Source organism: Rattus norvegicus, chromosome 5 (genome assembly GCF_021556685.1).
Source record: "Rattus norvegicus strain SHRSP/BbbUtx chromosome 5, alternate assembly SHRSP_T2T, whole genome shotgun sequence".
Lineage (NCBI taxonomy): Eukaryota > Metazoa > Chordata > Mammalia > Rodentia > Muridae > Rattus > Rattus norvegicus.
This window is the reverse complement of record NC_141538.1, coordinates 128,864,496-128,887,110: the sequence shown is the minus strand read 5'-3', so window position 1 is coordinate 128,887,110 and position 22,615 is coordinate 128,864,496. Positions and strand designations below refer to the sequence as shown.

The following is a 22,615-nucleotide window of genomic DNA, read 5'->3' as shown; positions in this document are numbered from 1 at the left end:
GGATAGCCTGGTTTTGGAGCAGACAGAGCTTCATAAAAAAAACAACCAAGAGCTGGAGAGATGGCTCAGTGGTTAGAGCACTAACTGCTCTTCCACAGGTTCTGAGTTCAATTCCCAGCAACCACATGGTGGCTCACAACCATCTGTAATGGGATCTGATGCCCTCTTCTGGTGTGTCTGAAGACAGTGACAGTGTACTCACATATAGAAATAAATCTAAAAACCAAACGAAACCAAAAACATATTGATGTATTTCACAAAGGAAAACTGAGAAAAAAAATTCAGAATAAAAGATTAGGATGTAAAAGTATGGAAAAAATATGTGTGAAGGGCTTTGCAATATTAGGCTAGCACTCTGACACTAAGCCAGATGTCTTTTGGAGAGAGGAAAACATATTAAAACTGGGCACGAGATGTAGCTCAGTTGGTAGGATGTTTGCCTAGCTTACACAAATCTCTGGGTTTAATTCCCAGTACTGAATAAAAATGGGCATGGTAGTGCATCTCTGCAGTCCAGCACTCAAAATGTGAGAGCAAGAGTTCAAGGTCTTGTTCACCTGCATAGTGAGTTTAAGACTCTCCTGCAGTACAGGACACTCAAAAAAAAAACAAAAAAAAAAAACAAAAAAAAACCAAGTGTAATAAAACTAACCTGTGATAAGCATACAGCTCTGTGCATAGGCTGTAAACCACACTAATGGGAATTGTATATATGTGAATTTTATCTTGATAAATTTGTAACATAGTTCAAAAGAACCTGTGTAAATACTATGCTAATTAAAAAGTATGAATATTATGTAATATGACAAATTAGAAGCACCAACTATGTCTGGGGTTAGTCATACAACAGAGTACTTAAAAACAGTAAGGCATGGCTGGGCATGGTTGAGCACATCTTAAATCCCAGTGATCCCAGCACTTAGGGGGAACTGGCAGGCAGAACTCTGAAGGTTCCAGGACAGCCAGGGCTGCTTAGAGAGACGAGACCCAAACCAAGCACAAAAACACATAGTAGTGAGAAGATTATAAAAGCAGCTACAGAGACAACGATGGAGAGGTCTGCCTGGCCTAGCCCTAGGCGGGACCATGCATATTCACAGCAAGGGGGCACTCTGTCACCCACAAGTACAGACAACCCAAGTGCCTACAGAGGAAGATGGGATGTAGCTGTATGGGAGAAGTGACTTCTGTAGTCTGTAGTCTGTAGTCTGCAAGGGAAGCTAGTCAATGTGGCCTTTCAGCAGGAAACTATCAATGACAGCCTCCGACCACAACCTTGATCGGTCTCCGCAGAATAGAACATACGTGATTTCATGAATTCACGTGAGAGACTGAGTGTTAACCAGTATGTTCATTATTAGTATTTCTGTTGAGAAGGGGCCCAGGTAGCCTTGAACTTCTGATCTTTCTGCCTTTTCTCAGTGTTGGGGTCACAGGCAGACCTATGCATCATACCCTGCTTTATCCAATGTCATTTAAACAGAAATACATAGGCTGGGTGATGGTGGCACACACCTTTAATCCTAGCACGTGGGAGGCAGAAGCAGGGTGATCTCTGAGTTTCAGGCTAGCCTACTCTACACTGAGAGTTCCAGAATAGCCAGAGCTATATAGAGAAACCCTATCTCTAAAGCCCAAAAATCCAACCCCACCTTTCTCAAAACAAAACAAAACAAAACCAAAAACATGTTTTTTTTTAAGTTATTGGACTGACAAGATGGCTCAGTGGGTAGAGGCTGTTGCACTTAAGTCTACTGACCTGAGTTTGATTCATACTAATTCTACAAGGTGACAGGAGAGAACTGACTCCTGTGAGTTGTCCTCTGACTTTCACACATGACCATGTGCCCTGGCAGGCATGTGTGTACCTACACACACACACACACACACACACACACACACACACACACACACACACACACAGAGCACCACCACCACCACCACCAAACGAAACACTGGGAGGGAAAAAAGGGCTAGTGATGCGGCTTAGCAGGTAAGGATGTTTGCCACCAAGGCTGACAGCCTGAGTTCAACCTCTAGGACCCATATAGAGAAAGGAGATAAATGAAGAGGCCCCTCAAGTTGTCCTCTGATTCCCCCACAAACACACAGATGGATGCATAAAATATAATAATTTTTCCAAAGTTAAAGACTTTTAAATTAAAAATTTATGCAGACCAGGTCTGGTGGTAAAGTCCTATAACCCAAGCACTCAGGAGGGGGAGCTGAAAGATCAGGACCACAGTCATCCTTGACTGTAGTGACTTCAAGCCAGGCTTGGGCGGTGGTGTCTGACTAGTAAAGATGGAGAAGCACTGCCCTATAATATACATTTTTTAATCTTTTATTTATTTAATAACATTTGGAGAGTGAGTCAAGTGCTTGCTGGATAATCATAAGGACCTGAGTTCAGATCTCCAGCACTTGTGTAGGAGTTGGGCGTGGGAACACATACCTGTAACTCCACTGCAGAGCAGAGGCAGAGGCAGAGGCAGAGGCAGGGGGATCCTGGGAGCTCTTCGCATGGCTAGCGTAGCTGAATCTTGTATGTTGGTTAGTTTTCCAGTCTGTATCGAGCAAGTGAAGGGAGAAGGGGATGTTACAGCAACAGGAGCAGAGGACTGCCTGGTCATAGTGCGTCAGTAGTCAAGTCATGGTGGCTTCTGGTGTTTAGCACACATCTTCCATTTATACAGTCCAGGATCCTAGTTTAGGGGATGGTACCACCCACAGTAGTTGACTCTTCTCACCTCAGTTAACCTAATCAAGATAATCCCTCAGAGATGCTCAGACACCCATTCTTCATGTGATTCTATCAAATTAACAATTAACCATCATAGTAAGAGACCCTGTGACTTTGTCTCAAAAAATAATGTGAAGAGTAATAGTGGACAGTTAGCAGTGTACCGCTGGCTTCCACATGCTCATACACATCATACCACACATACACTCCACAAATAAATTGTTTTAAATGAGTACATTTAATATTGCCTAAGTTATGGGGCTAGTGGTTAAGAGCACTTGCTGCTCTTTCAGAGGGCCTAGATGAGTTCCCGGCACCTGCATAGCAGCCAGCAGTCACTCACCTGCAACTCCAGCTTCAGGGGATCTGACGCCCTCTTCTGGCCTGTGCAGGCATTGCATATCCATGGTACACATGGCATGTCAAGTTTGAATTTTCATATTCGTTCTGCTCAACTGGTAAAAGTCCATGCCAATGTTCCCCAGTCGTAATGCTTGTCCATCCTCCACTCTGGTGACAAGCCACTTGGCCTTTCTATTCCCCTAATAGGTCCACTGCTTTTGTTAACCATTTTCCAAGATATTGGCTCCGACATAACCTGCTCTTTGAAATGTTGCCTTACACTAAGAGCTCTGAAGTCTGTTTTCTGTGCTTCCAGACATTTCGGATAGGGAGTGCTGCACTGCTGGGAGCTCAAGAGAGGCAGGCAGGACAGTTGAAAACCAGGCAGGCTTCCTGAGAGACGTAAATACCTGAGCCTAGTACTGGAGCCTAAGAATATAGCTCAGTTGTGAGTGCTTGCTTTGACTTGACAAAGCCCAGGGTTCCTTGCTTGCCTGTAATCCCAGCACTCCAGAAGTGAAAGCGGGAAGATTAAAAGTTCAAAGTCATCCTCACTACTCCGTGAGTCATAGTCCAATTGTGCCACATGAGAACAGTCTCAAAACAGATAGAACGGGTGTGGGGTGCAGGGAGGGCTGCAGAGCTGACTTAGTGCTTAAGACTTGTTCTTAGGAGGACCGAGCATTGGGTCTCAGTACCAACAGGGAGGCTCGCAGGGATCCATTGTTGGATATACATGTTGTGTGCATATATACACACAGGCAAAACACTCATAAAGTTAAAATAAATAAACGTTTTTTAAAGTTAAAAGGTCTTCAATGTTCATAATTTAATGTACTGATATAAGACCTGAATTGAATTACCGTGTTTAAAAGTACAAAGTTTTCCTAAAGTAATCGATTTATTGATAGCAATGATAAAGAACTAACTTTAAAAGAAGAAAATGTTGGTTAGGTGTCACAGCACAGACCTTTAATCCCAGCGCTCAGGAGGCAGGGGCAGGTTGCTCTTTGATGATTCAAGCCCAGCCTGGTCTACGTAGTGACTTCCTGGACAGCCAAAGCTACATCATCTAGAGATGTCTGAACAAGACCACAAATCTGTTCTCAAGATTTAAGAGCAGTCGCTGGAGCTGGGGCAGAGTTTGGTTGCAGTGTTGCCTTGCAACACGAGCCCTGGTTCAGTGTCTCGCACTTCGCATGTTCACGCCGTCCTCACACACATTCAAATATATATATATATATTTTTTTTGGTTCTTTTTTTCGGAGTTGGGGACTGAACCCAGGGCCTTGCGCTTCCTAGGTAAGCGCTCTACCACTGAGCTAAATCCCCAGCCCTCAAATACATTTTTTAAACAGTTTTTTAAAGACTGACTTTGGCTAAAAGATAACAGAACGATGTTCTATTCAGGTTGTTATTTTCTCTCTTTCTCTCTCTCTCTCTCTCTTTCCTTATTATTCTTTAGTTACAGAAGAATTGCCTCCTCTCACTTTGCAGTGACCGGATTCTTCAAGATGTTCCATTTAACAGGCAAGTGATAGCTTAACAACTGGAGTTCAATCCCGAAGACCCATGTGGTAGAAAGAGAGGTGACTCCCTCAATTGTCCTCTAATGTCTGCACGCATGCTGTGTGAGAGCATGCTTGTCTGCGCACACTCACATTTAGATATCTGGTTTTAAAAGGTTTTAACAGAATATGCTTAAAACAGCAGAAATACTAAAATGATTTCACTGTTGAAGATAAAATGCCAGTATTTCTACATTATGTGTGCATGCATGTGTGTGGGCGCGTGTTGTTAATATGTGTTTGCACACCATGCATGTGTTATCAATGTGAAAACCAGAGGTTGACATTGGGTGTTTTCCTCAATCGCTCCTCACTTTATTTTTCTGAGACAGGGTCTCTCACTGAACCTGGAGTTCACGGAGTGGGCTAGACTGGCTGGCCCTCAAGTCCTCGGGATCCTCCTGTCTCTGCCTCCCCAGGGTTAAGATTACAGGTATGTGCTGCCATGCCGAGAGCTCTTTTACATGGTTGCTGGGGATTTGACTCAGGACCTCATGCTTGCACAGTGAGCCTTTACCAACTGAGCTTTCTTCTCCGCTCCCGAGCTCCTGTGTCTCCACTGCTGCTCTCATTTTGATGAGCACAATGGTGCAGGCCTGGAATCTCAGTAGGAGAATCAGAAGGTCAAAGTCTGCCTGGAAATTAGGGAGACTCTGTCTCAAAATAAAAACAAAAGAGACGGGTGTGGTAGCAAATGCCAGTAATCCCAGCACATGGAAGATGGAGGCCAGAAGATTAGCAGTTCAGAGTCATCTTTGGCTATAGAGAGTTTGAGGATAGTCTGAGGTACATGAGAGTCTATCTCAAAAAGGACTAGAGTGGGCAAGATGACTTAACTGGTAAAAACCTGACCAGGTTCAAACTCTAGAGCTAATTCTCAGAAGTTGTCCTCTGATGGCCACAATATATATCAGCGTATGTACACACTCATGCACATCAGAGACAAACACTCACCACTAGCAAGTAAAATAAAAATAAACAATGCAAGTAAATAAGATACAGGGCTAGGGAGGTAGCTCTGTGGTAAAGCATTGGCTTAGACAAGATCCTGGGTCCAATCCCTAGCACAGGAAAGAAACCAGAAAGGCAATGGTTCCAAAACACTAACAGGTGACTCGTAGTCTCTTTCATTAAGAGGAAGCTTCCCTTTTCTTCACACATACTGAGTTGTACCATCCACCCTCCTCGGGCTCCCTGAAACCATGCCTGGATCTCCAAGATTGAGGAAACCCTCTTGTGTTTTCAGGTTTGAAGCAGCCAAGCTTGTCATGCAGTGGCTTTGCAACCACGAAGATCAGAACATGCAGCGAATGGCAGTAGCTATCATTTCCATCCTGGCTGCCAAGGTACCTGAACTTCGCTGAGTTATTTCCTAATGGCAGCTGTTTCTCATTCCAGTTCCTCCCGCCCACACTGTGTGCCAGAGAAGCTCAGGCACCTCTTCTCTAGCCCCGTTAGCTGTGTTAAATGTTGCAGAATGGGGGTTGATGGGCTATTCCAGCCTTGCTGTGGAGGCTGTTGTGGCGATCTGTGGTAAACTCGCACCAGTTAATTCTTTTTTTTTTTTTCTTTTTTTTTTTTTTTTTTTTCCCCCGGGGCTGGGGACCGAACCCAGGACCTTGCGCTTCCTAGTCAAGCGCTCTACCACTGAGCCAAATCCCCAACCCCGCACCAGTTAATTCTTAGACATTCACTTCATCTTGTATTTGTTTCCAGCTTTCCACAGAGCAAACCGCACAGCTTGGTGCTGAGCTCTTCATCGTTAGGGTAAGTTTACTCTCCCTCGTTGTAGGCCACTGCATAGTGTTTGTTTGTTTTTAATTTTTAAGTAAATTTGCTTCCATGTAGATCTGTGTAACGTGTAGAATGGCCTAGAGCTTGTGGAGGCCAAAAAGTGCATTGTTTTGTCTGTGTATACATTTGCATTCCTGGGACTAGAGTGACACATGGTTGTGAGCCGCCATTGCGGGGCTGAGAGTTGAACTCAGGTCCTTTTGAAGAGCAGCCAGTGCTCTTGGTCAATGAGCCTTCTCCCTGATAGTTTAGTTCTCTCGTCTCTCCCTCCCCATCTCCCATCTCCTCTCCTCCTGACCAAGAGCACTGTGGTATATCTTTTGTGAGTGGGTATGGCTGTGAGTCTGTTCCTGGGGATCTGAGCCAGGGTAGGCTTCACACATGCTAAGTCAACTTTCTACTGCAGAGCCACCCCTGTTCCAGCCTATCTCTCTCTATATCTTAACTAGTTCCCTTTTTCTATTTGTTTGTTTGTGTGCTTTATGTGCCTGAGTGTGTGTACATTTGCATACCAGAAGTTGTGAGCAACCATTGTGGGTACTGAGAGTTGGACTTCGGGCCTCCAGAAGAGCAACCAGTGCTCCTAACTACTCAGCCCCCTCTCTCTCCTTCACTTTTTCTAAATGAAAGTTCTCAACTTTTTAAAATATTTGTAGAGCTAGGGATTGGTGCCTATGCCAGGCAGACGTTCCACCACTGAGCTTGTATTTTTTCCAATACATTTATGTATTTAATTTTTATATGTATGAGTCTTTTGTGCACACATCTGAATGTACCATGGGAAGGCCTGGTGCCTGCAGAGGTCAGCAGGTGGCAGATACTCTGAATCTGGAGTTATAGGTGGTTGTGAGCCACCATGTGGATGCTGAGAGTCAAATCCAGGTCTTTGCAAAAACAACAAATAGTATTTAACTATCGAGCCATTTCTCCAGGCCCAAATGCATTTTTTTTAAATGTAACTTTAGTCCTTGACAGATGTAGACAGCCATGAACTAGTAGCCAGTCCTGTGCTCAGGGCCTAAGAGCACTTGCTGCTCTTGCAGAGGACTGGGTTCAGTTTCCAGCTACTACACTGGGTGGCCTATGGCACAATTCTACTCAGGGGATTCATTGCGCTTCTAGCCTCCATGGGCAGCTACTCACACATGGTACATTCATACACTCAGATACACACACACACACACACACACACACACACACTAATTTTATTGTAAATAAAAATAAAAAGATCCCTTTTCAGAGCCAGGCATGGTGGTACATGTCTTCAATCCCAGCACTTGGGAGACACAGGCAAACGGTTAGGGCCAGAGTAGTCTACATAGTGAATCCTAGGCTAGCTAGGGCTACTTAATGAGACCTTAATTTAGACCTTGTCTAAAAACAGAGATAGAGAGCTTTGGGGAACTAAAAGTAGATATCCCAGTAATGGTGGCTGAAAGTACATTAAAAGATTTTCGTGTAACTGGAGTTAGTAGTAACGATGACAACAACTCCTTTGTTGGTTTGAGATTGAACCCAGAGACTGAGGCATGTTATTCTCAAGAGCTGGGAGTAAAGGCACGCCCTTCCTTGAAACCTGCATTTCTTAGGCTAGTTATGATAGACATAGCTTATACGATGACATGTCAGAGCCATTATTATCTTAGTACCCAGTGTAGACTTCAATTCTGTTATCATTGTGTGTGTGGCCCAAGAGGGACTTGAAGCTGTGACAGTTCTCCTGCACAGCAGTGGTACAGGGGTGAATTACCATGCCCAGCCTTTTCATTCTTGTCTTAAAGATAACTTGAAATTTGTTAGAATTAGTCCTTCTAATTCTTTAACAAGTTGATAATGACCAAATTACTTTATATTTTTTAGATTAAATTTACGTCCCTGGAAAATGGTACTATTGGTATTATTTGCTGTATGTTAATAAAACTAATTTTGTCTCCGTTCACTCCCTCTTCCTTTTTTATATTTTGTTTTGTTTTGCTTTTAGTTTTTTTCAGACAGGGTTTCCCTGTGTAGCCTTGGCTGTCCTAGAACTTATTGTGTAGACCAGGTCGGCCTCCAACTCAAGAGATCCTCCTGCCTCTGCTTCCCAAGTGCTGCAATTAAAGGCATGTGCTACCACTGCCCTGCTCCCTCTTCCTTTTTTTAAGTCCCAGATTTTATTATAATGGTATACTGTGACTAATTAAGATCCTTGATTCAAGGCTCAGCAGTAAAGGCAACTGCCACCAAACCTAATAAGCTGAGCTTCATCTTCAGTGGTGGAAGAAGAGAACCAACTTCTGCAAGTTTTCTTCTGACCAAAGGAGCTCAGTGTTTCATACATTCATTGGTGTGTGTGTGTGTGTGTGTGTGTGTGTGTTCACATGCGCGCGCGCGAGCGCACGCACGCACACACACACAAACACACACACACACACACACACACACACACACACACGAAAGAATAAAAGGAAAGGAGCAAGCAGAAGGCTGGGCTGCAGCTCAGTGAGTGAAGCACACCTGTGTCCTTGGCACCGTGCAAACCCCGTGTGCCTGTAGTTGTAGCACTTGGGAGGTGAGAACTGAAGGACAGATATTCAAAGTCATCCTTGGTGGATAGTGAGTTTGAGGCTACGTGAAACCCTACTCAGAGAGGAAGAGAGGCAAAGAACAGAACAAGTACTCTGCTTATATAGAGTCCAGTTTGGTGCTCCATACAATGAACTAACAAGTATTCTTTACAGAAAAGCAAAAAGAAAATTAAGGGATGGATAGGAAGGGAAAATGAAGGTCCAAACTAAGGGATTGTTGGCTGAGGCTTGACTTAGAGGCTAGCATTTGCTACTCTTAGGGTTTCTGTTTTTGTGGTAAAGCACCATGACCAAGATCAACTTGGAGAAGAAAGTTTATTTCATTTTACAGCTTGCAGTCTGTCATCCAGGAAATCCAGGGACTGATGCAGAGGCCATGGAGGACACTTGGTCAGCTGCTTTCTTATACATCCCTAGGATTACCTGTTCAGTGGGAGCACCGTCCACAGCGGGTCCCTTTGCAGTCATTAATGGAGGAAATGCACTACAGAATTGCCTACAGGCAAATCTTCTCAATTGAGAGACCCTCTTCCAAAGTGACCGTAGCTTGTGCCAGGTTGACTGGCCCTGGGTTGCAATAGCAGCACTGCCTTAAGAAACAATACAGGAGCTGGGGATTTAGCTCAGTGGTAGAGCGCTTACCTAGGAAGCGCAAGGCCCTGGGTTCGGTCCCCAGCTCCGAAAAAAAGAACCAAAAAAAAAAAAAAAAGAAAAAAAGAAACAATACAAAACCAAACTGGATCAAGCAAATGGCTCAGAAAATACCGGTGCTTCCTGCCAACCATGACATGAGTTCAGTCCCAACGACCTGCATAGTGGAAAGAAAACCAATTCCTGTAAGTCGTTCTCAGACCTCTGCACACCTCTGGCATGGATGTGATTCACATAGACAGTAGATATAAGTATAGTTTACATTTTTTAGAACCATCGCAGGGGATGCTTTAAGCTAGGAAATTAGTCCTCGTGGGTTTGTGATTATTGGTAATCTCAAATTTAACAATTCAATAAAGAAAACATAATTCCTTTTTCCTTCCTTTTAGCAACTTCTTCAAATAGTGAAGCAGAAAACTAATCAAAATTCCGTGGACACTACATTGAAATTTACTTTGAGTGCACTTTGGAACCTTACAGATGAGTCCCCAACGACGTGCAGACACTTCATTGAAAATCAAGGGTTGGAACTCTTCATGAGGGTTCTAGAGGTTAGAATGGAAACTTACCTAATAGTTTGGACAGTTTCTATAACCATTTCTCTATTATATTTGTTCCTTTAGATAGTTATACATTTCTCTTTCTTTTGCAGTCTTTCCCAACCGAGTCATCCATTCAACAAAAAGTTCTAGGACTTTTGGTAAGATATAAACCTTTCCTGATAAATTGTAAGCCATAACTACTTTCTGTCTGAGTGTGTCCATTAGAGGTTGTTGCTTGGGCCCTCGAGACTGTGAAGATGTAACTCAGTTGGCGAGTGTCTGCCTAACATGCATAAAGCCCTGGTTGGTCTTTAACACTGTATAAAATGAGTGTTGCCAGCCAATGGTTGCTCACGCGTTTCATCCCAGAACTCGGGAAGCAGAGACAGGAGAATCTCTGAGTTTGAGGCCAGCCTGGTTTACAGAACAAGTTTCAGGACAGGGAAGCCTACCCAGAGGAACCCTGTCTTGAAAAACCACAAAAAGAAAAAAGAAAGTGCGGGTAGCACGTGATGCCAGCACCGGGGAGGTGGACACAGGAGGAGTAGACTTGCAGAGTCCTGCGATGCATGGTGATTTGCTCAGCGGTTAACAGTATTGGGTTGCTCTTCCAGATATATTCACATGGAGAATCACAAGGATCTGTAACTCTAGCCCCAGGGGATCTGATGCCCTTGTCTGGCTCTGTAGGCACTTTAGGCAGCTGGTGCATAGATGTAGATTCAGGCACTCACATTAAAAAAAGTCTCCTAAGAGTCTTTAATGGCAGTCAGTGGCAAGATAGCATCAGGAACAGAGTTGAGAATTCACATCTTGAATTGGAAGCATGACACAGAAGGGACGCGCTGGAATGGTGCAAAGCTTTGAAACCTTAAAATGTGCTCCCACTGACCATCTTCTCCAGCAAGGCCACACTCCCTAAGCCTTCTGACAGCTTCATTAGTTGTTCATCAGGTGTTCAAGCATCCAAGACTAAGGGAGACATTTGTCCCTCAAGCTACCGCGATTCCCTTACTTTAATTGTGAACTGCCCAGCTTGTATGTGTGTCAGAGAGCACGTGAGTGCTTGTGGCATAGTGTCTGAGAACTGCTCTGGTTCTGCCTCCTTCGCAGAAGACTAACTTTTCTGCCCTCTTTTTCTCCAGAACAATATAGCGGAAGTGCAGGAGCTGCACTCTGAACTAATGTGGAAGGATTTTATAGACCACATCAGCAGTCTCCTGCACAGTGTTGAAGTAGAAGTCAGTTACTTTGCAGCTGGAATTATCGCCCACTTAATATCCAGGGGTGAACAAGCATGGACCTTGAGCCGAAGCCAGAGGAATTCTCTTCTTGATGACTTGGTAGAGTCATTTGGTGGTTCCTGGAATGATGCCCGCTACACTTGTAATGGTTAAGTCTGGAAGCTTTATAATGAAGCGATAGTTAAATAAATCTTGTAACATGTCCTATGTCTGTGTCTTCCAGCATTCAGCTATTTTGAAATGGCCAACTCCAGAGTGTGAGATGGTAGCATACAGGTAATTAGCATGATTAAGGAATCTCGTCGTTGTTCTTACCGTCTTCTGCAAGTACAGTCTCACTGTACTGTTTCTCCGTAAAGTAAAGTGGTTGCTCATCGTGCTGCCTGCTCATAGTCCCAGCTGGGAGCTGAGGCAGAACTGTCAAGTTCCAGTCTATTCTGGACTATAGGACAAGAACCTGCCTCAAATGGATTTACAAAAATATTTTGACTTATTTTCTACTATTCATTAATTATCCCATCATTCCATGTTATTGAAGGCATATCTCTGAAATATATCTGCTCTTTAAATTTAAAGATGACCAAGAGGACTGGAGTTATATGTCTGGCAGAGTACAGTGTGTCATTCCTAAAATCCTGGGCTTGTGATCCCCATCACCACATAACTGCATGTGGCAGCCCAAGCCTGTAATGCTCATGCCGAGCGCCAGAGGCAGGAAAATGAGAAGTTGAAGGTCATCCTGGGCTACACAGCAAGCTTGGGGTCAGCCTGGGATACATGAGACTCTGTCACTTAACTCCCATCCTACCTCCCCCCAGACAACAACAACAACAACAACACAGGCACTCTGGCAGGCTAAGTCCTATGACAATTAGATGACAAGACAGGCACCTCACTGTCTTAATATTTCCAGTGCTGCATGATTTTATTATACTTACTTTTATTGCCCACTTCTTATATCCTGGTATGTTTTTGATTTCTTTAGTTTTTTGAGATTTCATTTTAGTTTTATATCTATGGTGTTTTGCCCGATTGTATCACTGTGCACTGTGTTGCATGCATGGCCCTCAGAGGCCATTGGATCCTCTGGAATGGAGTTGCAAATGGTTGTGAGCCACCATGTGGATGTTGGGAATCTGGCCTGGATCCTCTGGAAGGTGGCCAGTGCTCGTAACTGCTGTGTCATCGCTCCAGACCCTCGTCACAGTTTTTAAACCCCTGTTTGTTCAGACCAATACAGACAAACAGGCATATCCAATACTTTTGCCATGGTGTTCTACTGTTTATCACTGTCTTCAATTTTCTACTTTACAAACCGAGGTCTTTAAAGCGAGCAAGTCTTAAGGCCCAGTGTGGTGGCTCATCTCTATACTGGTGGTCCTCAAGAGGCAGAGACAGGTCGGGGGTGGGGGTGGGGGATGGTTCAGTGGGTAAAAGAGCTTACCTGATCATCTGAGTTAGATGTCTTCTACCTACAGTGGAAGGAGAGAACTGGCTCCCAAGAGTTGTCCTCTGGGCTCTGAATGCTTGCTGTGGCGTGTGGGCTTACACACACAGCACAGTGTACTCACACACAGCACAGTGATAACTGACTTTTTAAGAGAGGTACCGCTGTGGGGCTTGCCTGTTTTTCTCCGACCTTTAAGATCTCTTGGTCATGTGTGGCTCAGCTGTGCTGTTTCTGGAGCTCACAGCCCCAGTGCCTGTGCATATTTGTTTATGATTCTTCTGTTTCCTTGGTGAATGGTTACTTTATTAATATATGGTAATCTTTACTTTTTCTGCCTCCCCGTTCCCCCTTTTATGTCAGGGGCTCTCTACATCACCCTGGCATCCTGGAACTCACCAGGCTCAACTCACAGATCCATCTGCCTCTGTTTCCCAATTAGAGGTGCATACCACAAGCTTCTTCTGACTGATTTTTTAAAAAAAGATTTATTTATCTATTATAAGTACACTGTAGCTGTCTTCAGGCACACCAGAAGAGGGCATCAGATCTCATTACAGATGGTTGTGAGCCACCATATGGTTGCTGGGAATTGAACTCAGGACCTCTGGAAGAGCCGTCAGTGCTCTTAACCTCTGAGCCATCTCTCCAGCCCCCCCTGACTGATTTTAAAATGCACCTTTTTTTCGAATATTTAAGTTGGGAAGACCAAAAAAAGAAAAAGAAAAGCTTTTGAAAGATCCACACTCCCCTCCCCTAATACAGTCTTGCATACCTCTGGTGCACCATGGAGTTTCTCAGTGCAACCCTTTCTGAAATAGGCATGACAAAGTAAAGCTGTGTGTTGCTCCTTCTTATCAGTCTAGAAATGGCATATATTTTCTTAAAGTTATAGGAATCACTACCTAGAAAATGATACTTTGTATAAAATGTGACTTTGATTCTTTTGAACCTTTAGGTCCTTTAATCCATTCTTTCCACTACTTGGCTGTTTTACAACTCCTGGAGTCCAGCTGTGGGCAGTTTGGGCCATGCAACATGTCTGCAGCAAGAACCGTATGTACCAAAAATAGAACTATGGTTCAAATTAAATTCTCCTTCATACCAAGTCATTTTTGGGGGAGTGAAAGATTTTTGAGTGTTCCTGTGTAGTTCTGGCAAGCTGGTGTAGAGCTCACTCTGTAGCTCAGTTGGCCATCAACTCTGCAGAGTCTGTGGGTATGGGGTTTGCCTGCATATCTGTTTGTACACCACTTACCTGCTGTCAAATCCCCTAGAACTGGAGTTAGAGAGTGGTGAGCCACCGTGTGTGGTGCTCTGTGCTGCTGAACCATCCCTCAGCCTCCAGAAGGCCTTTGGTTGCTTGCTCGGTTGGGTTTTGTTGTTGTTGTTATTGTTTTGTTTTTATTTTTTTTAAAGATTTATTTATTTATTATATATAAGTACACTGTAGCTGTCTTCAGATACACCAGAAGAGGGAATCGGATCTCTTTACAGATGGTTGTGAGCCACCATGTGGTTGCTGGGAATTGAACTCATGACCTCTGAAAGAGCAGTCGGGTGCTCTTAACCGCTGAGCCATCTCTCCAGCCCTTGTTTTTATTTTTTGAAACAAGGTTTTTCTGTGTAGTCCTGGCTGTCTTGGAACTCACTCTGTAGACCAAGCTGGCCCGGAACTCAGAGATTTGCCAGCTCTGCATGTGCCACCATTATCTGGATCCAGAAAGTCATTTTTAAGTATATATTGCATTGTTTTGTGTTTTGTTTGAAAAAGGTCTCACTGGGTAGATCAGGCTAGTCTTGAACTGGCAGAGATCCGCTTGCCTCTCCCTCCCAAATGCTAGGCATAAAGACGTGTACCATGACTGTCTGCACTGATTTTTAAGAATGTTTACTTTTTAGTGTATATGTGGTGTATGTATGGCTTTGTGGACACATGCATACACATTTGAGGAGTCCATTGCCTTCTGCCTTATTCTCACCGAACCAGGAGTTGGCTGTTTTGAGTAGGTTGGCTGTCCAGGGACTTCCTAGGACTTTCTTTTCTCTGTCCCATATGGCCCTGCTTTTTTATGTTCTAGGATTAGACTTCAGGCTCAGCCATCTAAATCTCCAGCCCCTTTTCTGTGCTCTGGCACACAAGGGGAACATAGACACACATATATAAAATACCCATACACAGACATAGACATATATACATAGACATATATAAAATACCCATGCAAGGGGAACATAGACATACATATATAAAATACTCATACACATAAATTAACTTTTAAGAAGATTCCTGAATTAAAGGGGATAAAGTGGAGATGATCAGAGACACCTGATTTGTGAGGCTTGTTTGGTTTTGTGGAGGCAGGGTCTTAAGATGTGAATTTGCTTCGTGCACTACTTTTGATGTGTTTTTTATTGTTTTAAGCTCTGAAGAACTTGTTTTGTTTGTGGGATGACTTTAAAACATTTCTCTTGTTTTCTTTCAGCTTCAAGGTATTGCAGCATGCTGATTGAAGAAGGAGGACTACAGCATTTGTACAACATCAAAGAGCATGAGCAGACAGATCCCTATGTCCAGCAGATTGCTGTAGCCATTCTGGACAGTTTAGAGAAACACATTGTGCGCCATGGAAGGCCCCCTCCCTGTAAAAAGCAGCCCCAGGCCCGACTGAATTGATAGCCATAGATAGTTGGGTACGAACAAACAGCATTTTTGTGGTGGGTTCATTTGGAATAGCGTGCTCTCTGGTGTTTGGGGGCGGGGTGGGGTGTGTGTGGTAAGAGTCTGTGATCCTTTGGAATTGGTAATGTACAGTACTGCCCATGTGAACAGTCTGATTTGTTTTGTGATTTTTAACTTACGAGGCAAGAAAGGTCTTCCTTCAATATTGTCTCTTAGGAAATCTTTCAGTGTTTGAACTTAACCTGTGCTTGAGATTCTACAGTTTCATGATAAGCTGCACGCACTCCTACTCAGACTTCCCTTGCAGGTGAGCAAGGCTGACTTGACTTCAGCTCCTCCTCCATGTAATTTTATATTGCTCCTGTAAAAATGCCCCCATTCTCTGTGTGTCTTTCACAAGATGCCCTTCTTTGTGTGAGTGGAAGCTGTTGTGTTTCTAGAAGCTTCTTGCTGTCAGGAGCCTGAATGGCAGTCAAAGGAATATAAAAGAAAGAAAGACTATGAAAGAAGGACAGAGTCGAAAAGGAATTAGGAAGTGCTTTTGTGGAGTTGCTCTGAAAATGGGTAAGGTTCTCCTGGTGTCCCTCTGCTAAGGTGGGAGGGAGCAGAAGCTGTTCTCCATGATGAAGACTGGAAGCACAGACCATTGCTATCCCTTCTTTCCCAAAGTCATTCTTATTCAGTGGGATAGAGACTGTTCTTGGAGTTAATTTGCTTAGTTAAAATACAGTTGACAACAGAAAATTTGTTGCAAAAATTTAAACTTGAGTTGGGGTGTGGCTCAGCGGTAGAGCATGTTCTGGGGATGTATGAATTCAATATCCAGCACCACACACAACAAAAAGGTAACTGTTCCTTCTGTTCAAATATGTGTATCTGTCAGGCATAAGTGGCTTATGCCTGCAATCTTACCACTCAGGAAACTAAGCAGGAGGAGTGCTGTGAGTCTGAGGCCAGTCTGTGTTAGAGAGTGACAGGTAGTGTCTCTCCATTATGTGTTCACGTTAGAAAAAGGTGCAAGAGAAGAGTGGGCAGCTGCTAGATGGCTAAATGTGTAGTCGACTGGGTAAATGCGAATGTTCTGATGGATTATTTTTTAGGCAGTTGCCTTTCCTTCAAGATTATTGATATATGAAGAATCAGTTATCATCCTATGAACCTGGGAGGCAGCAAATTACTAACACTTAATTTCCACTATAATTTTAAGTTGGGAATAAGTCAGACCTATAATCCAGTAATGACAAGGGTGAGACAGAAGGAATTACAGCTGGAGGTAAGCTAGGCCACAAAGTTGCAAGCCAGCCTGGGCTATATGGGGAGACCCTTTCTCACATAACAAAAGGTTTTTATTTTAAGGCAGTCTTGGTGGCACTCGCCCTTAATTCAGAACACTAAAAAGCAGGTGGCTTTCAGGGTCAGCATGGACTTGATAGCAAGACCCCATCTCAAAACAAACAAGGACACTCACACCTTGTTCTGTAAATAGGTTTAGTCTGAAATATCTTCTGACCACATTCATACATGTCTAAAAGGTTTTCAGTAGAGTTTTAAAGTAAGTCAGGACTATTTGAGTTTGGGAAGGAGCTAGCTTAAGCTGTGCATCTGGGCGCGCACCTGCACCCTAGTGTTTGGAGAACAAAGGTGAGGGGAACTCAAGGGAACATGAGTTCTAAGCCAGCCTGGGCTACAAGAGTAAGCTACAACTCACTGCAGCATGCTGTCAACGTGTAGACCCATGTCTTACACTACTGTCACACTCCTTGGACTTGAGTGTTTCAGACTCCCCTCATAGGGGTGAATACTGAATCAAACTGAAAGAAAACAGACACGTAGAGTTTATCAAAAGCCATATTAAACCATGATTTATTTCTTACTTCATTGGTTCAAGGAGTTTTGAAAGCTATAAAATGTATTTTTACCTGATATGGTTGCTCAAACCCATGATCTACCACTGGAGAGACAAGATTGTCATTTTGAGGCTAGCCTGGGCTACCTAGTGGTGCTTGACTCAGCAGCCTCTACCCCAAAAAGATGCATTTTTCATAGTTAAACACATTTCAGAGAAAAAGTCTTTCAATGGAGTAGTTTTTGCTTTTTGTTGATATTTCTCCCTCAATTTTAATATCTAAGACAAAATTCTGACAATACAATACAGTCTGCAGTAGTTAGCAAATTGGTGGTGTTTCCTACACAGTACACTTCAGAAATATTTGAGGACTTTGGCTTCAAGTGTTGCAACAAAAATACATGTTCTTATAGGCTATTGCAAACCTTGCCATTACAAAGTTTCAGAGAAATAAAGTCAGGTGGTGGTGTACACCTGTAATCCCAGTGTCAGCAGCCACATAGTAAATTCAGAACCAGCATTGGTCACCTGATATCCTATCTGGAGAAGCAGAACAAGAAATGGTCAAAAGGACTGCGGAATGGTTCCAGATAACCTGATGCATGAAGACTCAAAACCAATTCAGTTTATATTTTCCAGGCCAGTCAGGACTGGATTGCAAAAAAAACCCAACTTAAACAAAAAGCAAAAAATCCCTAAACTCAAAGTGACTGGATCTCAAGTAAATCAAGATGTTAGTGCCTCTGTGGTTTTTCTTTGTCCGTTGGGTGGTGGTGTTTTGCTTTTCAGATAGAGCCTCACTATGTGTAGACCCTCCAAGGCTGTAGTCTGTGTTGATCTCATTCAGCTATATTCAGACAGTCCTCAGCAAGTGCGAGGGTCCCAGGCACGTGCTACCATGTCTGCCTGTGGGATGGTTTTCTTTTTGTTTTGTTTGTTTTTGTTTTTCGAGACAGGGTTTCTCTGTGTATGTAGTCTTGGCCGCCCTGGAACAAGTTTTTGTTTCCAGAATGCTAGGATTAAAGGTGTGCACCACCCACTGCCCAGCTCTGGGGTGGTTCTGGAATTTTCAACAATCCTGAATATGGGTAAAGTGTAGTAAATGCTTGTGTGTGTTTATAGATTACAAACCCAGCCATCCTCCTCAGCCTCCTGTTTGTAATTGGTTGGTACTTCAGAGCCATCGGCTTTGCCGTGTGCTTTCAGCATAGTTCAGACTGACCCGAATGGCCTTGTTGAACTCATCAGTGTTCAGACATAAGCCAATGGGCCATGAATAGCAAGACTTGGATCTGCTGAAAGAAATACATGCACAAGGACCCAGGTTCAGTCCCCAGCAACCTCCCACAGAGGAAGCAGAATTATTAGACTTTGTAAGACTGGAGTCGAATAAAGCAAAATATAGCAAATCAAAGCATCTGGGTTTTGTGTACTGAGTATGTTTTGCCGTGGTCTTTGTACTCTGAAGTTTGTTTTCCTTCTGGGTTGAGAGTGCTACTCAGCTCATTACTGAAGTGAGTCATCCTGAGTTCAGCTCCTACTATCAGAAAAAAGAGACGATGATATTTAATGGTCTCTTTTTAAGTTATCAATAAAGCCATAAATCAAGAAGTAGTGGGGGGGGTGGCCACAGTGGTTATTGATCTTACCTGAGGATTTAAAAATTCCTATTAGGCCATCAAGTTGATGAGTTGATCATAATTATTGTTAACCTAGGCAGGAAGGGTACTCTGGCTTACCCAGAGTGAGGATGAAAGAAACTATCTTGGGAGTTTGCTTCTATATTTTTTGTTTCTAAAGAACCAAAGGTCCATGTTTAAAACTACCAACCAACCATCCTCGATGGTGCATGCCTTTAATTCAGTACTTGGGAGGCGGAGGCAGGCAGATCTCTGTGAGTTCAAGGTCTGGTCTATAGAATTCTAGGTCAGGGCTATGTAGTGCGACCTTGTCTCAAAAAGCCAACCAACCAAACAAAAATAAAACAAAACCTCACATCAATCATAAAAATGCAGTTAATGACGTTTCTCTTACTAATGGGTCCTTTTAGGCTGCTCTCTGGTCAGTTTTTGTCTTACTCGTTGTGACTTTTTGCTTTGTCTTGTGGAATCAGAGCTAACTTAAAACTCTCCACCATCCTGCCTGTGTCGGCCAAGTGCACCACCTGCTAAGCTTCTTAGTCACTTGTTGTGCTTGTTTGAAATTGAAGGCGTGTTAGGATAAGGCCGGTCTGTCTTTGGTGCTCTCTGGCCATGGGTTCCCCCTTTGGTCCATGCTGGTAAAAAATGTAGAAACAGTAAACTTAGCTTAGCTTTTGGCTTTGTTATTAGAGATGGGATCCTCTGTAGCCCAAGCTGGTCTCAAGCTCACCATGTATCTGAGGATGACTGTACTCTGTTTGCCTCTCCATGCTATGCCGTGGTTATGGTCACGGCCACTCCCCCCAGCTATTTTCTGCCTTTTTCGAGACAGAATCTTGACATATATTCCATGTTGGCCTCAGACCTCTGAGTGTTGGGATTATGGGAATGCACCAAGCCAGGCTTAGCTTGGTGTTTTATGTTTTAAAATGCATCTTCCTCCTCCTGGGAGCCCAGAACAATGTATAACCATACTCAAAGTTGAAAGGGGGAGAAGAGGTAACCAAAATGAGCCATTTTGTAACGGTAATTTTCAGTCTGTTTCCTCGCCAATGGTGCACTTTCATTAATTGGTTATTATGGGACTTTAATTGGGTTTTAAACAGTATCAATAAGCTAAAGGCAAACATTCAGTGTCTACTCTCAGCTGACATGGACTCTTCTAGTTTTATCTACATATTTATGTGGAGAGACTGTTTGGGTGAGATCTGCTCAGAGACTGCGTCCAGAGAGGTTTGCAAACTGTTTTCCTTCTTAAACCCTGTGTAGTGGTTTCAGATGATTTTGTTTATCTCGTGGATATTGGATGTTTACTCCTTGTCATTTGCTGTGTGTTGACCCAGTTTTAATTTTCAGTGTTAACTCAAAGTGTTCGTTTTAGCAATGATGCAGAGCCCACCAGTGATAGGAATAAGAGTATGGTAGAGAAGTTTGCATTGGGTTTTAGGCTCTTCACAGCTGTGTTACCTAGAATTCCATGGACTCTGCATGATGTGTGTGGCACCCTGGTCCATGCAGTTGTTTGTTTCCAAGACTTAACCCTGACAACTCAACACTGATAACTAATAGTCTAAGAAAGAACTTCTTCCCGCCTTTCCACTCTACTTTAAAAAAAATTAATTATGTAAAACTGAATGCAGTTTCTTATCCTGTGCTGACAGGGTGCCTCTGTAGGACACAGCCTAGATGACAGTCAGACCAATGACAAGTAAGAAATATGCCAGCAGTGTGGTAGCTTGTGCATATGACCCTAAGGGGGCAGAGCTGGGCCAGGGAGACCCCTACTTCTGCACCATCTTGGGCTATACCCCTATATTCCCAACTACCAGGGAGGCTGAAGCAGGAGGATCACCTGAGGACTTAAGTGAGTCCCAAGTTTAAAGTGAGACTGGGCAACACAGTATGATCCAGCCTTAAAAACAGAATTGTAGCTGAGTGTGTGCTGATACACAGTTTCATCCCAGCACTCAGGAGGCAGAGGCAGATGGACCTCTGAGTTAGAGGCCAGCCTGGTCTACAGAGAGAGAGTTCTAGGACAGCCTGGACTGCACAGAGAAGCCCTGTCTAGGGGGCTTAGAGGGAATATATTTATAGTTTTCAGTTTCAAAATTTATGTTGTGCAAATCATAAATATTTCATTAATGGTAAACACTTGACTTTGAGCTTACTTTATAGAAAATTTTGAGTTCTTTTAAGTTTTTTGTTTTGTTTGGGAGTAAGACTCAAATGTACAAGTCAAATGTGTGTAGCTCTTGCTGTCTTGGAACTTGCGATGAAGACCAGGCCTGCCTCTGCCTCCTGAATGCAGGGACTAACGGCATGTGCCAATACACTGGGCTCTTTTAACCTTGTTTTAATCAACTTTGGAGCAAGATGTTCTTTAATTAATGAAAAAATTAAGGCTCTTTCACAAAGGGAAATCTTTTATAGCATTTTCCTCTAAATCAACGTTATGTGAAGATTAGAATTCTCAGATAATTTGCAGAAACTTTTTTTTTTAAGTCACTGACTTGTGGGACATTGAGATGACTCAGCAGGTAAAGGTGCTTGTGCCAAGCCTGAGTTCAGTTCCTCATGGTAGAAGGAGAGACCTGGCTCTCACGAGTTCTCTGATCCCCTGTGTGCATCATGTACACTCATGCCCCATGCTAAATAGATAAGTATAGCAAACTTATCAGCGTTTAACATCACTCAGAGGCAGAGCAGAAGGACTGTGGGCTAGAGGCCGGCTTGGGCTGCTAATGAGGCCCATCTTGGGCTACATGGAAAGATCCTATTGAAAAATCCAAAAAAGTGACTAATGGCAAAAGTGACAAACGACAAAATGTCTGAGGTTAAGGTTTCCTCTGTCAGAGGCTGGACTTATGCACGGAGAGGCTGTCTTTTGCTGGGATTGTGGGATTTAACTCTTCCCAAGACATGCAAAACCCATGGGAAAGTCGAATGTGTGTGCATTTCAGACCCAGCTCTAGATTGTCTGGGCTGGAGTATTCTGTATGGCCTGGTAGACGGGAATGTTCTGCACGTAAATCATGTATCTTCAGATGGAACATCTCTTAAGTATTAATGTGTGTACAGACTGGGATTTTTCTTTTGCCTAAATAAATGTTACAAATTTTATGTAAAGCGTGGTCTACTTTTACTTCAAATACTTTGAAATTTAGTATTGAACCAAGCTCTATATTCCTCAGTAATCCATTGTGCTTTCAGAAATCTGCAAAAGTCTGCTAGATCATCATTCCTTAGTGAAATACTTACGCTAGAACCAGGCTTACTGTCAGTACACGCCTGTATTCCCAGCACTTGGGGAGACTGAACCAGGAGTCCAAGGCCGGCCTGTGTGATGCAGTGAGATCTCAAAAAAAAAGAAAATCTAGATTCATCACTCAGTGGAATATCAGACATGCTTTAAGAAAGACCCTTTAGGGAATTTAATTTTAATGGAGAATAATAAATAATAGTGTTCAACAATATTCCAGAACAGTCCATAGTGCTTATTACAGGGATCAAAGACCACACCTAATTCTAACTGGACATTAAGTCCAATTAGT

At 43.2% G+C, this 22,615-nt stretch overlaps 1 protein-coding gene across 1 annotated transcript in view; it reads left to right on the top strand.

Annotated features, from left to right (window-relative positions):
- Nucleotides 1-22,190, top strand: part of Zyg11b (zyg-11 family member B, cell cycle regulator) — a 57,033-nt gene extending 34,843 nt beyond the window's left edge. Inside the window, 9 exon segments of the mRNA NM_001426994.1 lie at nt 4,551-4,615; nt 5,900-5,999; nt 6,370-6,420; nt 10,055-10,216; nt 10,318-10,365; nt 11,353-11,550; nt 11,675-11,727; nt 13,857-13,954; nt 15,382-22,190. Coding sequence (NP_001413923.1) covers nt 4,551-4,615; nt 5,900-5,999; nt 6,370-6,420; nt 10,055-10,216; nt 10,318-10,365; nt 11,353-11,550; nt 11,675-11,727; nt 13,857-13,954; nt 15,382-15,572 — 966 coding nt within the window. The 3' untranslated portion in view covers nt 15,573-22,190.
- Nucleotides 22,191-22,615: the final 425 nt, after the last annotated feature.